Source organism: Apiospora hydei (genome assembly GCF_038363865.1).
Source record: "Apiospora hydei strain CBS 114990 chromosome Unknown utg000004l_segment0_segment0, whole genome shotgun sequence".
NCBI classification, from domain to species: Eukaryota; Fungi; Ascomycota; class Sordariomycetes; order Amphisphaeriales; family Apiosporaceae; genus Apiospora; species Apiospora hydei.
This window is the reverse complement of record NW_027117363.1, coordinates 5908870-5926378: the sequence shown is the minus strand read 5'-3', so window position 1 is coordinate 5926378 and position 17509 is coordinate 5908870. Positions and strand designations below refer to the sequence as shown.

The window sequence follows — 17509 nt, the reverse complement described above, 5'->3', positions numbered from 1 at the left end:
ATGGGTGGATGGATTGTGGCTTAAAGCGCAATGCCAATGCCAGGTCCAGGCCATCCGTCGAACAAGGGAAGCGAACCGTTTCCCATTCCACCATCAATCAACCTTGACGACAACCCAAACTTGCAATTTTCGGATCTCTCGGACGGTCGCCTTTTCGCATCAATCCATCGCATCGCATCGATCTGCCGACCATCAACCCCGAACGCCCTGGATTCCTGCCCGTCATGTCAGATTCACCGCCCGGCGCCGGGCGTACCGACTCCATATCCTCACAGCAGCACGATGGCGACAAGTCGAATGAGAAGAAGAAGAGCCGGAGGCCCGCCAGTGAGTTGACACTCCCCCTCAGGAACGGTCGCGATGGGATACCCTAGTCGCGCATTGCACCGCTTTCTGACAATGTGCATCTGAACAGACACGGCCTTCCGACAGCAGCGTTTGAAGGCATGGCAGTAAGTCTCCCTCCCACGCCCTTAGTCTCTCCTGCGCCCCTAGAGGCGGCGGCGGCAATAACAACGACGACGACGACAACAACAACGACAACAGAAAGCTGACGGGAACTTGCATAGGCCGATCCTCACACCCAAAACGGTCCTGCCGCTCTTCTTCGCCATAGGAATCATTTTCGCGCCGATTGGTGGACTGTTATTATATGCCAGCAGTCTGGTTCAAGAACTGCGACTCGACTACACACACTGCTTTGACCAAGCTCCCAACAGCACCGACTTCAAACCGATGGACAGCAAATATGTCATGGCTTCCTTCAAGAACTCCAACACCTCCGTCAACGCCATGTGGCGCCGCGAGACCGGCGACCACTTCTATCCCGCAGCCAATAACACACTCTCGGACCAGACCAAGTGTATTCTGCAATTCGACATCCCCGAAGACATGAAACCGCCGGTCCTGTTCTATTACCGCCTCACCAACTTCTACCAGAACCACCGGAGATACGTCAGTTCCTTCATGCAGGAGCAGCTCAAGGGACAGGAAGTTACGGTGGATGCGGTGCTGAACTCGCCATGCAAACCGCTGGCCGGCGAAAACGGGAAAGCTTACTATCCCTGTGGACTGGTCGCCAACTCCTTGTTCAACGACTCCTTCGCCAACCCAGTCAAGCTCACTACAGGAAACAGCAACCCCAATGAGACCTACTTCATGTCCCAAACCAACATAGCCTGGGCTTCTGACAAGGACCTGTACGGGAGGCCCGAGACGTTGGACTATGAGAAGTTCATCCCGCCGCCGAACTGGCAGGATCAATACCCCGGCGGACGTTACAGTGTGGAGCATCCACATCCAGACCTGAAGACCGACGAACATTTCATGGTTTGGATGCGGACCGCGGGCTTGCCGACGTTCAGCAAACTCTACATGCGCAGTGACAATGCCACCATGGGCAGAGGGACATACTCGCTCAGCATAGTTTCTAGTGAGTAACTACCACTCGCTAGCCTTTCAATTCAAGTGATCCCGCTAACTCGGTCTTCAGATTTCCGCACTGACGTCTTCCAAGGCGAGAAGGCTATCGTCATCACCACTCGCACAGTGATTGGCGGCAAGAACAACTTCCTAGGAATTGCATACGTCGTTGTTGGAGGTATTTGCATTGTCCTGGGCGTAGTGTTCACCGTGACACATTTGATCAAACCTAGGCACGTCATCATGCATTGATGTCTTCTGATTGCTACATACTAACCCTCGGGCAGGAAACTGGGTGACCACACTTATCTGTCCTGGAACAATGCCCCGGGTGGTGCCAAAACAAATTCCATGGGTGGTCCGGCGGTTGGTATGTCGACGGGTCGCGATGTGGCGTAGAGTGCCAGCGCGGCGCCGCCCTCGAGAAATGAAGCGCGGTCCCTTATGCGGATAACCGAAGCTTCTTCCGATTCTCACCAGCCTGCGGCAGGGCCCGTGAGCGGCTCGTCCTCGAACAACGGAGTCCAAGCAGACCGTGCCAGCAAGCCACGACTCGGCGGACAGATGGATAGTACCGCTAGTCTGAACGCGAGTCTGTCGGAACAGAGCATGACGGGATCTTCGGTTTACGGAGGGACCAGCTCGTTTCAAGAGGGCCGATATCTGAGCCCCCACAACTTATTCCGGCACAGGTCATGAGTGTCTGCGGATGGAAACCGGATTGCTTCACTTTTTTATGATTGTACGAGTACCCTGCAAATGCGCATTACAACCCCACTGTTTGATGCATGCGATGGGCTAAAAGGGGCCAATTTTGAGCCTTGATTTTCTTTTTCCCCCTTTTCTATTTATCTTGGTCTTTCCCTCCCCTGCTTGTCTGCGTTATTGGGATCAAAGTCCTGGCTGGGATTCCATCATCGTCGTCGAATTAATCCCACGTTTCCGGCGCTCAACGTCAGGCCAACAATCCCGACGCGCTTTTCGTCTCGCGCCAGAAGTGTTCAACAAAATGTGCCTGCGTGTATTCATGGACGGATTGATGGGGGTAGTCAGTGAAGGCAATGGGGCGGATAAATAAGGATGGACATCCACCCTGATTTTGTGACTCACTATAGTATCGGCGTTACTGGTATTGTTTCCTGTTTGCTTTAATAGACATGCTTTTTACCCACATATTGCTGCTGTACATGCCTCTCCTCGAAACCGCATCAATGGGCAGATGTGCTCAGACCGGGTTCTTGATGTTTATAATCTCCCATGTACTTATGAGTGGTTGTCTAAGGGCTCATGGGTGGGACTCGGGCGCACACAAGGGCTCGATGGCGTTGATTAATATGTTCAGCAATCCAGGGAGCTGACAAGACAGGCAGCAAGTATAGTATCGGAAAGGTCAAGCAAGGTATATTGCAATAGCAATCAAGCCACACACTATCCAGACACGGCTCTCCTTGACGTAACTTCGTGGCTTTTCTCCATTCTCCCTCACACACTCCCTTCGCCTTGGTTTTAGAATACATGCATCCCCATCCCTAGATCGGCAAATCGTCGCAGGCATGCGTTTCCAGGGCAAACCCTTTTTCAGCCAGCCAAGCAGCAAAATAGTGTACAATTTCATCATAGCTTTTCATTAGAGGTTTGCTTTCCCTCCGCGTCATACAAAACTGGCAACGCCCCCTAGCCCCTTGATATCCTAGTGTGATGTCACAAACGAGGAATGGGAAGGGGAGATTACGTCTCCGCAGGCTGCGGCTCTTCAGTCTTGGCCCTCTTCACCTCTTCCACACCCAGGGCCGGCTCCTCGGCCTTGCGCTTGCCGTTGGATTCCGCGGCCTCAGCCTCGGCCTCGGCTTCGGCCTTCTTCTCCTTCTTGCGGACCAGGCCAGACAGGTCATTGGCGTTCTTCTTGGCCTCCTGGATGCGGGCCTCCGTCTCAGCCTTGGACTCGCCCAGGGCAGCACCGAGAAGACCCGTCATGGGGTTTTCGGCGCCCAGTGCGCCCTCTACATCCACGGGGTTCTTCAGATCCACCAACTATAATCATTTTTTTCATGGTTAGTCTCTTCAAACGGGCGCGACGAGGAGTAATCGGGGGAGTGGGGAACTCACCCGTTGCTCCATGTCGGCAATAATGTCCTTGACCTCCAGAATACGTTTACGGGAGGCCTCGTTTTCCTCGGGAGCGTGAATGGTCGCCAGGTCCACTTCTTCATTCTGAAGCTTCATGCGCGTGCTGGCAATCGCCTTTTCCAGCTCGGAAATGGCCTCATTGCGCATGTCTTCGTCCAGTGCTTTGGGGCCTTGGCCGTCCTCATCTTGTGAATCAGTCGTGATGGAGGCGAACTCGAGAGCAAGAGAGAGCTTGAAGTGGGCCTCGGCGATAACTTCCGACTCTTCAGGGTACAGCGCTGACTTGTACTTCAAGGAGGCGCGGGTATCGTTAACTGCAAGAGGGAACCTGTGACTAGTTAGCCTTTCTTTCGATGGGCATTCTTCAATAATCGCCTACTTCTCATTCTCCAGGGAGATCTCCGCCAGTAGGTCGTGGGTATCGGCGAGCCGCTCCTGGACGTGCCTTGAAGAAGGGGTACTGTCATCGGCCTTCTCCTTTCCTTTCGAGTCTGCAGCATCTGCGTCACCTTGTTCGAGTTGTTTCTCGAACATGACTCGCGCCAAGTCCAGAACCTCGAAGGCAACAGCGAGGTCATCTTCTTCCTCTTCCTCTTCGCCTTCGCCCTCCTCCTCGGCATCCTCGTCCTCATCGGAGCCCTCGAAGTTCTCGTCGCCGGTAAATTGGAAAAGCGGCTTCTTCGCTTCGGGCACTTTCTCTCCTCCCTCGAGTCCGCTGCCAGACGCGTTCTTAGCGACGATGGCGACGCCCTCCTCGGCCACCTTTTCTGCGTCAGTCTTCTGCTCCTCCTCCTTGATGTCGTCCAAGGCCATGGCAGTGCTGGCCTCGGCAGTTGCGGCCTTACTCTTGGCAGCTCCGTTAGCAGCCTTGGGCTTCTTCTTCTCGGTGCCTGCCTTGCCGCCCAGGACGTCGCTCTTGCTCTGGCCGACCTTGAACAGGCAGCGACCGTAGAGGTAGAGGATGTCGGCGTTGTCGGGGCTCATCTCGCCGTTGAACTCGGCCTGCATCTCGGCGGCCTGCGCAAAGACCTCGGAGGCCTCGTCATACTTCTTCTGCACGTAGAGAGAGCCGGCCTTGGCGGTGAGGTCGGCCAGCGAGACCTTGATGGACTTCTCGCGCTCCTCGGCGTCCATGGGCGGGAGGGACTGGGGGGTTCCGACGGCAGACACGACGGCCGAAGGGACGGCGGAGAGCGTCGGGGTATCGGTCGGAGTAGGCTCTGCCATGATGGTGGGTGGTGGGTGGAAGGTAGATGGTAGCTATGTATGGGTGGTGAATGCGATGGCGCTGTGATTGGCTATCACCAGGTCAATGGAACAAAAATGGGGATGGACAAGATGGCTTGGATGGGGACAATTGTCGGAAGGGCAATTAGATGAAATGGTGGAAAGAACCAATGGGTTGATCTCGGATGTTCGGTCGGGATGCGACAATATTCTTTCTCGTGGGCTTGATGGGGGTGTAAAGGTTGCGCGTGCCACACGACACGACACGAAGCTTGGAGCTTTGGAGCTTGGATGTTTGGAACCTGTAACCAGGTGCAGTGCAGGTGGTGGGCTGACGCGAAGAAAACCACTGTAAGTTTGCATGTAGCGACCGCGTCAAGCTGACTGACACTGACACTGACACTGACGGGGTCCAGACGACAAGCTAGAGGGAGCTTGAGCCACCAAGGACTGTGCGTATAGATGACTTACACTGCAATTGTAGACTGTGTGTATAGCACCACGTGACTCGAAGAGTGCTGCTGCTACCTACTTCGAAGTTCGAACCCAGCTCCAACCGATCAAGAGAAGCGTGACGTAAATCCTGGCATCCGGCCTGGGCCTGGGGGCCAGTTCCACTCCTAACATTGAACCCACTTACAATGCAACAAGCGGAAGAAATGGGCCGCCGCCTCGCAGCGCCCGAAGTCCGTCCTGAGACTTTTCTCTCTTGGCCGTTTGCCGGGCTCCCGATGTCCGTGTGCCAAGGACAGAAGACCCCTTTTCCTGCAGTCACGCATCCGTCACGACCGTTGTTCGCCTATGGCGTTTTGCAGCATACCTATCTAGGTTGAGATTAGGTACTCGTCTAGCTAGAAACAGTCCGAAAGATGGGTGTAACTCCGGATGCCTCACCTGTGAAGGTACCGAAAACGTGGGGAGACCAGGAGGCATCTGCTTCTTTATTCCTCCAAGCAAAGCACCCCTACTACCCCTTGCCCTACTGCCTACTTTTACGTACCAAGGTTCGCACAATCAATTGATTGACGTCTTTTTGTTCCCGAGGGCGATCGTCACAAACCTTATCTTCTTCCCTTCTTTGCATACGCGTCAGCTCTGGCACGTCCTTGACAGTGCTCAGAGTTGCCGGTAGTGCCGTCTCGCGCACAAGTGCTGCTGGCTCGTCAATGCAGGCGTACATTGATACATCTGACCCTATTTTGCTACTTTCTTACATACATATATATAATATATATATTCCTACTCTATAGTACTTGGTAATTGCAATGCCACCGTCGCTCGCTGGGAGCACCAGTCAACTTTGGCTGGCTGGGTGGTGTTCCGGCTGGATTTCCCACTACCCTGTACTCCGAACTGGTAGGTCCTTCAGATGAAGGTTTCCAACTCCATGGTAAATTACCTACCTTAGGCACAGTAGCGGAAGGGAGGTCAAGCCTGCATACCTTAATTATCGACAGCTCAAACCTACCTTGACATACCGTGACATACCGTGACATACCGTGACATACCACTCGACGCATTGGCTCGCATCCTGGTTACCGAGTGGAAGGTTGGAGACAGTAGGGAGTAGGGAGTACCCCGTATTGTATGATTAACCTGTCAGCCAGTCCGCAAATTTACAGTTTATTTTTATATCAATTTTCCATGTTGCAGTGCGCGTTCATCCCGAAGACTTTACTTGTTACGCGTGGGCGGGCCATGGGAAAGGAAACGTGGACGTGGGACTGGAGAGCAGCGGCCCCCCCTCCCCCAAGCACCCCCCATCTGCCATCCCATCCCATCATTCATATGGGATGGGAATTGAGATGGCCTTCAGGGATGGCCGGCCCACGGTGCAGCCGCTTCATCCATCCAATGCATGGCCAACGCCTGCGCAATGCCACCACCCACCACCAAATCGATTTGCTTGGGAGGGTCGGAGGGCAAAGAGGCTTACGTGAGCATCGTTTCACACTCAGAAGCCTGCCCAATGAAAGCATCTGTGGGAAAGTGGAAGGCTTTAGATTATATATATTATGTATATCCCTCTCCTACATAGGCCAAGGGGTCCCCGTGGGCAGGCTTGAGGACTGTTTGCGTGGTTTGAATGTAAGATAGAGGAGTCTCGAAGTGCGTGCGAGTCTCCATTGATTATCACATCACTGCTGATCTTGATTCCTCCCTGGCTCCCTGCATGGGCGAGCCCACACACTGGAGGGGCGTTACGTGGAGGAGGGGGAAATGGCAGTGTGCGTTGTGCGACGTGCCTTTTGCCTTTAAATCAAACGGCTAGAGGAATGAATGTCTTGCTTGTCGACTTTGGCCTCATAACTCCGTCTTTTGATTCTGATCAACCTCCCGTAGCCGGTGCGAACATGCCAAAAAGGAAGTCCATAAGTAAGCCTTGGCGGTTTTCGTTGCGATCCACCAGCTCGGCTCAGCTAAGTGGGCGGGATCAATTTGCTTTTCTAGCTGGGTGGATGGGATCTATCTAGCCAGCCAGGATTGTAGCCTGCCTGGAGCCTGGCAAATTGGCAGCGTACCTAGAGCAAAAGCGTGTACATAACCTAACGTACGGGCGTGCTTCATGTCACATATCAAACATTGGTACATACATTTGATCCAAACCCCGTCCCGTTGGCCTGCAGCTTGCCCGATGCGACTAGCCTGTGCGCCATGGAGGCGTGCGTCATCAGCTGGAGTTTCGATGGGGGCCAGTACCGACAGCAGGTACCTACTCAAGCTACTCTACTTTGCCCGGCCAGGAAATGGAAAACTTGATCGGGCGCACTAATAACCATGCCATGTAACTCGAGACTCGATCTGTCCAAGAGGGAGGGAAGTGGGAAGGTAGGTAGGGCAAAGCAGGCCTCACAGTCTGGTGTAAGCTATGGTCGTCCCATCCCATCCCAACTCTGTTCTGCTTCCGATCTGCAAAGCAAATGTAACCTGCGCCCGATATAATTGATAGGACGACCGGCTTGCATATGAAGTATGCACTGTAGGTAGGTACATGTAGATAGCCAAACAGCATGACAACCGCCAGACCAACCATCAACCATGCATCTATCTGCCCACATGTGATTGCCCAGGCTCGTTCGGATCATCGCATGTCTCCGTTCGGCGGGAGATTGTCTTTTCCCCGTCCTCCTTTTTTTTCTTTCTTTTGGCTTGCTTCCAGGCTTATGTATGTATCCTGCGCCCAAGAATGCGCCGTCTCAAAACCATAACCCAGGGCCGGCAGTAGTCTAGCCAGCTAGCGAGGCGCACGACAGTACGCGTGAATGTACCTGCTTTTAGTCCCAACGTCGCAGAACAGCAAAGAACATGTTTCTCGTCAGCTACGGCGCCTAGGCCTTGGGGGGTTGCACAGGAGGAGAGTGGAGCCGAGAGCGAAGAGTGAAGAGAAGCTGACATCTGAAATCAACACGAGGAAAGCCGCTGCTGGACTTGACAGGGGCCCTGGAGCCCTGGAGCCCTGGAGCGCCAGGGTGTCAGGGTGGCAGTCCTCCTCCCCAAGTCCGTACCTAAGCCGCAACAAGTAGCTGGATGTACATCACTGATGCCCTGGCCGGCACCTCCCTCGTTGCCAATTTATTACTTGTACTCGTGCATACCTGCGATTCGATTGGATTTGACTGTGGTCGTGCAAACACCAGGCACTCACTCGTCACTTCCATTCTTCAAGCAAAAAGACCGGCCTGCCGCACCGTTTCCCTCCGCCACCCTTCCTTCTTTTCCATTTTCTTGGCCGTGTCTGTTGTTGTTGTTGTTGTTTGTTCCCCGTACCGACTGTACTGTACTGTACTATACTGTACTGTACTGCTCTGCTGTAGCCCTCGAATGTTACATTACGCTGCTGACCTCGACGACATCTTGAACGACCTTTCCTGCTTACCCACCCACTGTTACATGTCGCATTGAACTTCGTAGGGGCCGCAAACCTCCGGTGCTCGGATTCCTTCCTGGCCGCCCACCATGATCATATCGGCATACTCCCGTCGACTCCGGCTCTTTGGCGCCTTCACCGTGATTGCCCTTCTCACCACCTACATTCACCTGCGCCCACAATGGAAGGAGCGCTCGTATGAGTACGCCCAAACGTTCTACGATTCCGCCTCGACGCTTCTCAATGGCCAGGATTACAACAACACCCTCTACCAACCCGGCAACGAGGGCATGGTCTCGCAGTACCACAACTTCAGCAGCCCTTGCGCCAATTTTCCCGACAGCAATGGCATCGTCTTGGTCATGAAGACGGGCGCCACCGAGGCCTTCGACAGAGTGCCCACCCAATTGCTCACCACTCTGCAATGCCTTCCCGACTTCCTGCTCTTTTCCGATATGGTACGCGACCCAACGCAATGCGCCCCCTCCCAAGCTCAGCTGCGCACGCGAGACAGACTATGTAACTAACCCATGTGCAGGAACAACAAATCGGCAAACACCATATTTACGATGTGCTCGCCGATGTGGAGGAGACGGCCAAGGCGCACAACGAAGACTTCGACCTCTATCGCGACCAGAAGGAATGCCCGGTGTCGCAGAAGTCGTGCGTCGATGCGAAGACAGACAGCCACAAGGCCTGGAAGCTCGACAAGTACAAGTTCATCCCCATGATGGAGAAGACGTGGCGGATGCGGCCCGGACGGGACTGGTACGTCTTTGCCGAGGCCGACACGTACATTTTCTGGCCCAACATGCTGCATTGGCTGCACACGCAGAGCCAGTTCAGCCCCAAGGAGAAGCTCTACCTGGGAAGTCGGAGCTTCATAGGAGGCACTCCTTTTGCCCACGGCGGATCTGGCTACGTGATGAGCGGGGCCTTGCTGCGGCATCTTATTGAGTACCACCCCGGCATGGTCAAGCAGTACAACGCGAAGGGGGCCCATGAGTGCTGTGGCGACCTGATGCTTGCCCAGGCGCTCGAAGAATACGAAAACGTCAAGATCCGCCAGGCGTGGCCCATGTTCAATGGCGAGAAGCCTAGCACGCTACCCTACGGGCCAGGCCACTGGTGCGAACCGATCTTGACTATGCACCACATGAACGCCGAGGAGATTACCACCGTGTGGCAGTTCGAGCAGACGCGCAAGACCGATGTAAGTCGGAAAATCCCCAAACTAACCAATCTCCTTATGCTCTAGTTGGAAGGCGCCGCCAGGGCGGTTGGAACTTTGAAATTAGCCCAATCCCATCCCCCGCAAAAACCTACCCCCTTGAGCTTGTTTCCAAGCCACATGTTCCAGGCCGTTGGAACACCGGCTAACGCAGTTTTCGTCACAGCGCACTCTCCTAATCAAGGATTTGTTCGATGCTCTCATAGCTCCCAAAATGCAGGATACGCGCTCAGATTGGGACAACCTTTCGGACGATGTATGCTACATCAATCCTGACCCCGCGGTACAGGGACGCGCAGAGGGCCATTTGCGCGACCGTCAGAAGAAACCCGAGGACATGACGGCCGTCGAGAAGGAGGCATGGAAATCGCCTGCACACTGCGCCAAGGTTTGCCAAGAGGAAGACGTACCCGAGGATTGGGAACTCGACACGAAAGCGCAAAAGGTGATACCGCGAGATCCATCTCATAAGGACCAGGATTCAGCCAATGCTAGCGACACCGAGAAAGCGGAAGACACTGGTCCCAGTGACGCGGCAGCTCGAGAGGCCTGGCATAAGACCATGGCAGAAAAGAAGAGGAACCGAACCTGCTTCCAGTACCGATGGCACGACGAGCAGTGCTGCACGGCGCGCAGCTTCAAGCTCGGAGCACCGAAGGCGGCACCCGCGGAGGGCAAGGACAAACAGAGATGGGCGAGCGGTTGGGACCTGAAGGGCATCAACGACTGGATCGATGCCACTGGCGAGTGTACCAAGGTCAACTGGGTGAGCCCCAAAGATTAAGAGGCATGGACAAGTCACGATTTTGATGAGCAACGACGCATCACAGCGTACTCAGTGCGAACATCTTAACGAAAACAAACGATAGAAACGGAGATTTCCGAGGAGACAGAGAGAGAGAGAGAAGAAGAAGAAGAAAGGAGGGGTCCGCATCACATGGGGATGCGTCATTCGTTGCTCTGTCGTCCGAAAGCTAGAGGCACACATATCATTAGGCGGCGTTTGAGGCGTTTTTGGCTGCCTGGCTAGGCATATGCAACTAGAAAGGGAGCATCTTTTGCGGGACTCTACATCTGCGACGGAGGGACTGCTGTTTTTCGTGAAGCCTCGGTGGGCCCAAGGGCAGGAATGCGGTACAATGGCATCCGCAGCCTCAGCCGCAGCAGTAGCGAGAGACATTGGTGGTGTCGCTGATTTCGGGCGGAATGAGTGTGAGTTTTGTTGACTTGACTGAACGGCCGAAAAGGGGGTGAGGGTACAATTTTTGTAATGACATCGCTTACGGCGGATCTCTGCACTAGCTAGGTAGGCCAGAGGCCAGACGGAAAAAAATATAAGGGAGCAAAGCTCGGTTCTTGGAGAGTCGCCAGTGCCCTCAAATGTGATCTGTAGGTCGGCAAACGTGCTCATGATTGAGGCTTCTCGCTCGACCCTCGGACTGTTGCCAAATGAAGCTAGATGAATCTATAGAGGCCAGCCTCGTGCTCCTCGAAACAAAATGCACTGAAACGCATCCATCACCACGCCGACCTTGCATTGGCGGCTGTCGCCAAGTATTGCCTGAGCCGGTAGATCCGCCAGCTCTCGGGAGGGAGTTTGAGCCATCCCGACGCTTCCTCGACCTTAGTCATGGCAAAAGAAACAGGTAACTTGGTAGAAAAGGAAAGGAGGGGAAAAAAGGTAAAAAGGAAGAAAGAAGGAAAAAAGAAAAAGGCGGGCGACGATAGAAGGAGGAAGAGTTTGGGATAGAAAGTAGCCCTCCTACTCAGGAGAATCAAAGTCCAGACAAGGTGCCAAAGTGAATTCACAAATTCTCCATAAGTCGCCATTCCTAGTTTGCCGAGGACCAAGTATCCAGCGGAAGTATATCTTATCATGCTCCATGGGTCCATGCCAGGAAGCGTATAGTGATGTCTTCACACGTCACATAGAGAGGGAAATTCGACACAGGACAGCCCCCAAAGCCCGGCTATCCATTCATCCGTAGTTACTCCGTACAACTCATGCATCATATATTCATATAATAAAGTCCCCAACTGATGATATAGCATCTGCTCCAACCCCCGTCGCATTTGCCATCCATGCATCACCCCCTTGCCCTCCAATACCCTTGCTTTTCCGATGCAGGATTTCCTCGTCTTTTCCTTCCCTCTTCCCGCTGCCGTGCTATGCCATGAAGCTTTCCCGAGCATTTGGGCTTTCTAATGTATTTCTCCTTTCTTTCTTTTTCTTCGAATCAAACAAATGTCAAAATGGTTGGGTAAAGGAGAAGTAAAAGAACGAACGCCTTTTATATGCATATATGCCACCATCGCCCGCCCTGGGAAACAAGCCATAACCACCCGCAACGACTTCTGGCCGACCGGCTAATCGGAAGTCGCTAACAACAATATCTCATCATTGTCAGTTGAGACCGAAACGCCACTACGCGCCCGGAGTCCATTTCTTGGCCCCGCCCTCACTAGGGGCGCGACTCCGCCGTTGCTTTCCGGAACCAGAACGCGAGTGGCTCGTACTAGTACTACTAACCGAGCCGTTTCGCCTAGACGACGATGACGACGATATGGTCGGACTCTCCGGCACGAAGGAATATCTACTCCCGCTGCTACCACCACCACCATCCGTGGCTTGGTTTTCCTTATTGCTGAATAGGCTATTGCGCCTCAAGTCCGACAAGTCGCTCACCGAAGTGCGCGGGAGGACGCCCGGGTTGCGAGGCAGTCGACTCTTACTGCCGACGCTCGAGCTCAGATCACCACTGACCCGCCGGGGTATCGACGACACCGGGATGCCGGTACTATCGCGGCTCCGCGGTCTGTAAAGCGACGGGTCGCGCTCGTGTGTGATGGAAACCGCAGAACGCTTGGGGCTGTGTGCTACCTCAATGAAGGCAGACGATTGAGAGGACCGGTGGGCATGTGTTGGAGTCATGGGGGTCGATGCCGAAGAATGTAGAGAGGGTGGGGTGTATAGACGGCGCGAGCCAGGCCGCGAGTCAGGCCGCGCACGGCCTGCACTTGTCGCGGCTGACGACGATGCAGTTAGACTCGAGATGCTACTTGTAGCGTTCTCAGACTCGCCATTGATGTGAGACCTGACAAGCTCCGAGGCCAAGTTCCGTACCAGCACTGCAGAGTCTTTGTCCGCCAGCGTCTGGATATCCTCGAGGAGCGACGTGAGGCATTTGTCTCTTGAGCTGCCGAAATAGTCGGTCTCGCGCGTGTCCAGGATGTTGCGGACGAGACGAAGTAGATTCAACCGTACTACTGCCTTTTTGTGGCTCAGCTTCTGCCCGATCCCTGAGAACATCTCGGGCGTTGCTAACATGGATGACAGCGAAGGGCTGAGGCGAAGAAGTTTGAGCAGGGGCTCGAGCAGGTTCGGATCAAACGCATTTATCTTAGCATTAGTGAAGCAGGATATGATCTCTTTTGTGAAGCTACCATTGATGAGATGTCCCTCAACTTTGGCAGTCTCTTCTTGCAGCCTAAGAGGCGGTTAGTAAAAATGCGAACGTCTGGTGATCAGGGGTGAGTAAGGAGTTTTAGTCATCAACGTACCATACAAAAATGGCATCCAAGGCCGTGACTTGCCAGTACTGGTCCGCCAGAAGAGACACATAGAAATCCAGGCCTTTGTTCTGCCACAGGAAACGACGACCTTTGCTTCCAGAATGGGCCATGTCGCAGAGAATCGGAAGAACAAACTCCTTTGGTGGTCTGTCAGTCTTCATAATCTTGAGCAGCAATGGTACAATGCCATTGACTGCTGCATATTCCTGTCGGTCTTTGCTCAGGCGGCAGAGATTGAACAAGGTGTTGAGCACCTGGTTGGATATCTCCCGGAAATGGCGATGGCTTTTCTTCATGGTCCCGCTCAGCAGGTCGATCAGCAGATCGATGGCATCGGCCGAGTGTAGTGTTTCCAACGTAGTGGACAGCATAGATAGGTTCTTGATGAACTTGAGCATTGTGATCTGATGCGCTGGTGTCATCCGGTGCAGATCCTTGAGAATACCTGCGACTGGCGTTAGCATTGACATAAATTCCTCAAGCTTGGTTTGGGACTGGACTGACTCTTCAGCACTTGACGGTCAGCCACCATCTCCTTGACATAGTTCTCGGCCTGGGAGAACAGATAGAAAATGTTGACGATGCGACCCTCGATAGCTTCTATCAGCTCATCCCCTTCGTCTTCGTCCAGTACTCTGTGCAGCACCAATGCTAGCGGGTCTAGAATCTTGCTCCTGGAGAAGATACGACAGAAATCATTCTTGGGAGTAGGTCCTTGTAGTTCGAATACATTCCAAATACCGTTGACGCCGATGAGCACAAGGTCTCGAGCACTATCGTAGTCCTCGTCTAAGAACTCCACCAGGACGTTGAGACCGCCAGCGCTCACAAACATCTGCAAGGTAAGAGTGGAGGTTTGATACATTTGCCGTACAAAGGCGGCGGCTTCCAGTCGGATTTCGTTCGAGTATTGCCTCGCTGCAAATTTGGTAATGATGGGTATGCCACCGACAAAGCATATGTTCTCCTGTAGCTCGACATCATCTAGAATAATCTGCCAGGCTGTTAGCCCCTGCCGCCTTACTTTAGGGTCATATTTTCTTACCGTATTCACGACTTTCAGCAACTGTAGAATCATGTGCTGTCGGCTTTTCACTGTACATGGCTCAAGGAGCTCCAAAATAGGCAACAGACCATGTGCGCTGATGATGAGGTCCTTGACTTCGGCATGTTCCCACAGAAGGGCAAGCTGGGAAGATGTTAGCGACAGGATGTACTTGGGGCGAACGACCCGTCGGCCGACTTACCAGATCCTCGGAAAGCTCCGACAGCTTTTCTTCGCCTTCTATCATTTTGATGGATCGTACAAGCGCCTCTACCTTCTCTGCTAGCCTGGCATGCCGGTCTCGGGCGATGTTGGCTTCGAGGTCCATTTCATCCCAGCCTGGGTCCATAAAAGCAAAGGGGTCGTCCTCGTCTTCGTCGTCGCCAAGCCACGAGTTGTTGGATAGCTTGGATAGGACCATAAGCCCTCCGTCTTCAGAGCCTCGGTCGCTTTCGGCCTTTTCGGTAATGTTGTCACCAGGGCCAAATATGTCGGAGAAATCTTCGTCGCCCTCGCTCTCGGCGAACTTCTGTATCTCGATGGACGACCGAGACCGTTGCATTTGCCGATCCGGCAGAACCGAGGGTCGCGACGAGGCTGTTCTTCTCATGCTTCCGCCAATAGGTGACTGCGTAGAGCGTGGCAGACTGGTAAGATCTGAAGGGTGGAATAGTTGGGGGTATCGGGCTGTCGAGTATCAGCTTGCCATTCAGACAAATAGGAACATAGAAACATACCTTCCTCGATTGGCTAATTTTCTGGTTGAAGATGAGATCACTTTGGTCATTGTTGTCGAAGAGATCCGAATAATCCTCCACTGTGTGCTCTCTATAAAGCAAATCCGGTCTCGAAGGCAACTCGAATTTGTTCCCCAGGCTCTTCGCCTGCGATTTTCGCCGATAGTGCCCGCTGGTGGACCGTTTCCGGGGAGACCTTGTAGGCTCCGGGACTCTCAGTTGCCCTTTCGGTTCCGGTGTCTTTTCCGGCCCAAAGGGGAACCTCCAGTTAGGTCGAATAGTTTTGTCCTGGGGATCTTCTTCATGAAACCCACCACCAAAATTCTTCATGGTCATGAGCTCTCCGTCCATATCGGTATCCCAGTTCCCAGATATATCCCGGGAGCTATCAATCGAAGCGAATTGCTTCAAGCGGTCTGCGGAAAGCATCCCACCAAAGTGGTCTTGCGGTTTGATAAGAGGAAGTTGCAAGGCGGTGGGCGAGATTGCAGTGGCAAAGTCATTGTCCCAATTATCGTCATCTATAGCGTCTCAGTGATCTTGACCCATCATCGCGTGAAAACGGCCAGGGCCGGTGCTCTTCAGAGCACTACTTACCAGCAAGTTCTGGAGACCGGAAGTCCTCGGCCGTTGGTCGGGGCTTGGCAAGTGACAAAGGCCCCTTTGCCGGCGTATTGAGGCCAGACCTCGTTTGTGGGTGGTTCTGCTGCGGCGGGCCAGAGTCCGAGCCAGTAGAGGCCCGTAGATTATTGGTGTCGGATGTTAAAGCTTTGTTCCATTGCTTGACTTCTTCAACGGCTTGGCTAAAGTTGGCCGAGGCCTTTGCGACTGGGGCATCGCTCCTCCGGCACCCAACTATCCAGTTGTGCTTGAGCAGCTTTCTTGCAGAGACACGAAGATTCGGGTCTTTCTGAAAACATTGCATCAAGAAGTCGCGAGCAGCCTGTGCCACGTTAGAACCAGAGAGAGCAAACCACCCCATGTACAATTTATCACATGAGCTTGCAGGGGCCTTGGTCACTTACAGAAGACACGCCTTCGGGTAGAGGTGGATGATCATCGTTGACAATAGCGAAAAGTGCGGGCATGGCTTGCAAATGATGGTATGGTGGTTTCCCCTGCAGCAGCTCAATAACAGTACATCCTAAACTCCAGATATCTGATGCAGGCGTGGCTCCGGATAACTCAATTATTTCTGGCGCCATCCAGTACGGTGTTCCCACCACTTGAGCCTCCTTGTCAGGCCCGCTCAGAGTACTCGTAGAAACGCCGAAGTCGGCGAGTTTGACTTTGCCGTCCTTTGTGGTCAGGATGTTGGCTCCCTTGATATCACGATGAATAACACCCTGGTCGTGCAGATACTGAAGCCCTTGCAGAACCTGGGTCATATAGACGCCCACAAGGTTCTCTGGGAACTTGCCGTATGCTTTGCATATCGAATGGAGAGAGCCATTCTCGCAGTACCTAAAGTTCATGTAAGTTTCCCAGCACATGATAATTTCAAGAGCGGCATGACATACTCCAGAACAATATTTAGGCAGTCTACCGACTTGACAAAACCGACATACTTGACGATGTTGTCGTGCTACAACCATTGTCAGCCCCGCAAGAACTGCCTTGGGCAGTCGGCCCATAAGTCTGGGGCGAGTCTTACATGCAAGTTCTTCAACAGATCGATCTCGGCCTGAACACAAGTCAGCATTCTATCCTCAACCAACCTGCATCCGGTCGCACCTACCTCGATCATGCGCAATTCGCTCTTAGGCAAATTGACCAGCTTGATTTGTTTGACTGCAACAGCCTCGCCGGTGCCCCAATGGATCGCTTTGTAGACGGCGCCAAAGGCTCCCTTGCCCAGGCATTCCCCCAGACGCTACAGCATTCCGTATTAGCTTGTGTGCCGGGCGAAACCAAAACCTCCCAGCTGCAAGTGGACATGGCCTCCTTTGCTAACCGAACAAGGCTCCGTTCTTTCTGTACGTACGTAATCTTTCAGCCCGGGATCTTGAACCGCCTTGTCGCGGCCACCACTTCCTTTCCTCGGAGTACCTGAATGCCGAGCCGCCACAGCAGGTCTGCCATTGGCGGCATGGTACTGGCGCTCACCTGTGGACGACGTCGAAGGGTTCGAGGAATGGCCCGAGGAGGGCGCCATGGCCGGTTGTGTTCAACAACAACGCTTGTTCTGGGAGACGACTACAGGCGGCTTCGGCGAGACTGGTGGGCTGTTCGAGGACACGGCGGGCGGTGCTGCGACTGCGAGAGGCGAAGGGAAAGGT

General features: G+C 53.6%; 5 protein-coding genes across 5 annotated transcripts; 3 read left to right on the top strand and 2 right to left on the bottom strand.

Annotated features, from left to right (window-relative positions):
• Nucleotides 1–224: 224 nt before the first annotated feature.
• PG997_004387 (uncharacterized protein) lies at nucleotides 225–1674 on the top strand (the record flags this gene model as incomplete). Its single annotated transcript, XM_066808702.1, has 4 exons — nucleotides 225–327; nucleotides 416–452; nucleotides 570–1432; nucleotides 1493–1674. 4 exons carry the CDS (start codon nucleotides 225–227, stop codon nucleotides 1672–1674), a joined length of 1185 nt encoding a protein of 394 aa, XP_066672320.1.
• A 70-nt stretch (nucleotides 1675–1744) lies between these two features.
• On the top strand, nucleotides 1745–2121 carry PG997_004386 (uncharacterized protein; the record flags this gene model as incomplete). Its single annotated transcript, XM_066808701.1, has 2 exons — nucleotides 1745–1792; nucleotides 1903–2121. The coding sequence occupies 2 exons, from the start codon at nucleotides 1745–1747 to the stop codon at nucleotides 2119–2121; spliced, it is 267 nt and encodes an 88-aa protein (XP_066672319.1).
• Nucleotides 2122–3150: 1029 nt separating this feature from the next.
• Nucleotides 3151–4776, bottom strand: PG997_004385 (HAT1-interacting factor 1; the record flags this gene model as incomplete). Its single annotated transcript, XM_066808700.1, has 3 exons — nucleotides 3151–3453; nucleotides 3529–3877; nucleotides 3929–4776. The coding sequence occupies 3 exons, from the start codon at nucleotides 4774–4776 to the stop codon at nucleotides 3151–3153; spliced, it is 1500 nt and encodes a 499-aa protein (XP_066672318.1).
• Nucleotides 4777–8733: 3957 nt separating this feature from the next.
• PG997_004384 (glycosyltransferase family 31 protein) lies at nucleotides 8734–10659 on the top strand (the record flags this gene model as incomplete). Its single annotated transcript, XM_066808699.1, has 3 exons — nucleotides 8734–9102; nucleotides 9183–9857; nucleotides 10042–10659. 3 exons carry the CDS (start codon nucleotides 8734–8736, stop codon nucleotides 10657–10659), a joined length of 1662 nt encoding a protein of 553 aa, XP_066672317.1.
• Nucleotides 10660–12300: 1641 nt separating this feature from the next.
• PG997_004383 (STE/STE11/CDC15 protein kinase) lies at nucleotides 12301–17385 on the bottom strand (the record flags this gene model as incomplete). The annotated part of the gene is made up of 12 exons (XM_066808698.1): nucleotides 12301–13363; nucleotides 13437–13893; nucleotides 13953–14442; nucleotides 14494–14637; nucleotides 14696–15121; nucleotides 15231–15751; nucleotides 15828–16173; nucleotides 16256–16694; nucleotides 16751–16815; nucleotides 16885–16914; nucleotides 16969–17103; nucleotides 17215–17385. 12 exons carry the CDS (start codon nucleotides 17383–17385, stop codon nucleotides 12301–12303), a joined length of 4287 nt encoding a protein of 1428 aa, XP_066672316.1.
• Between the last annotated feature and the right edge of the window lie 124 nt (nucleotides 17386–17509).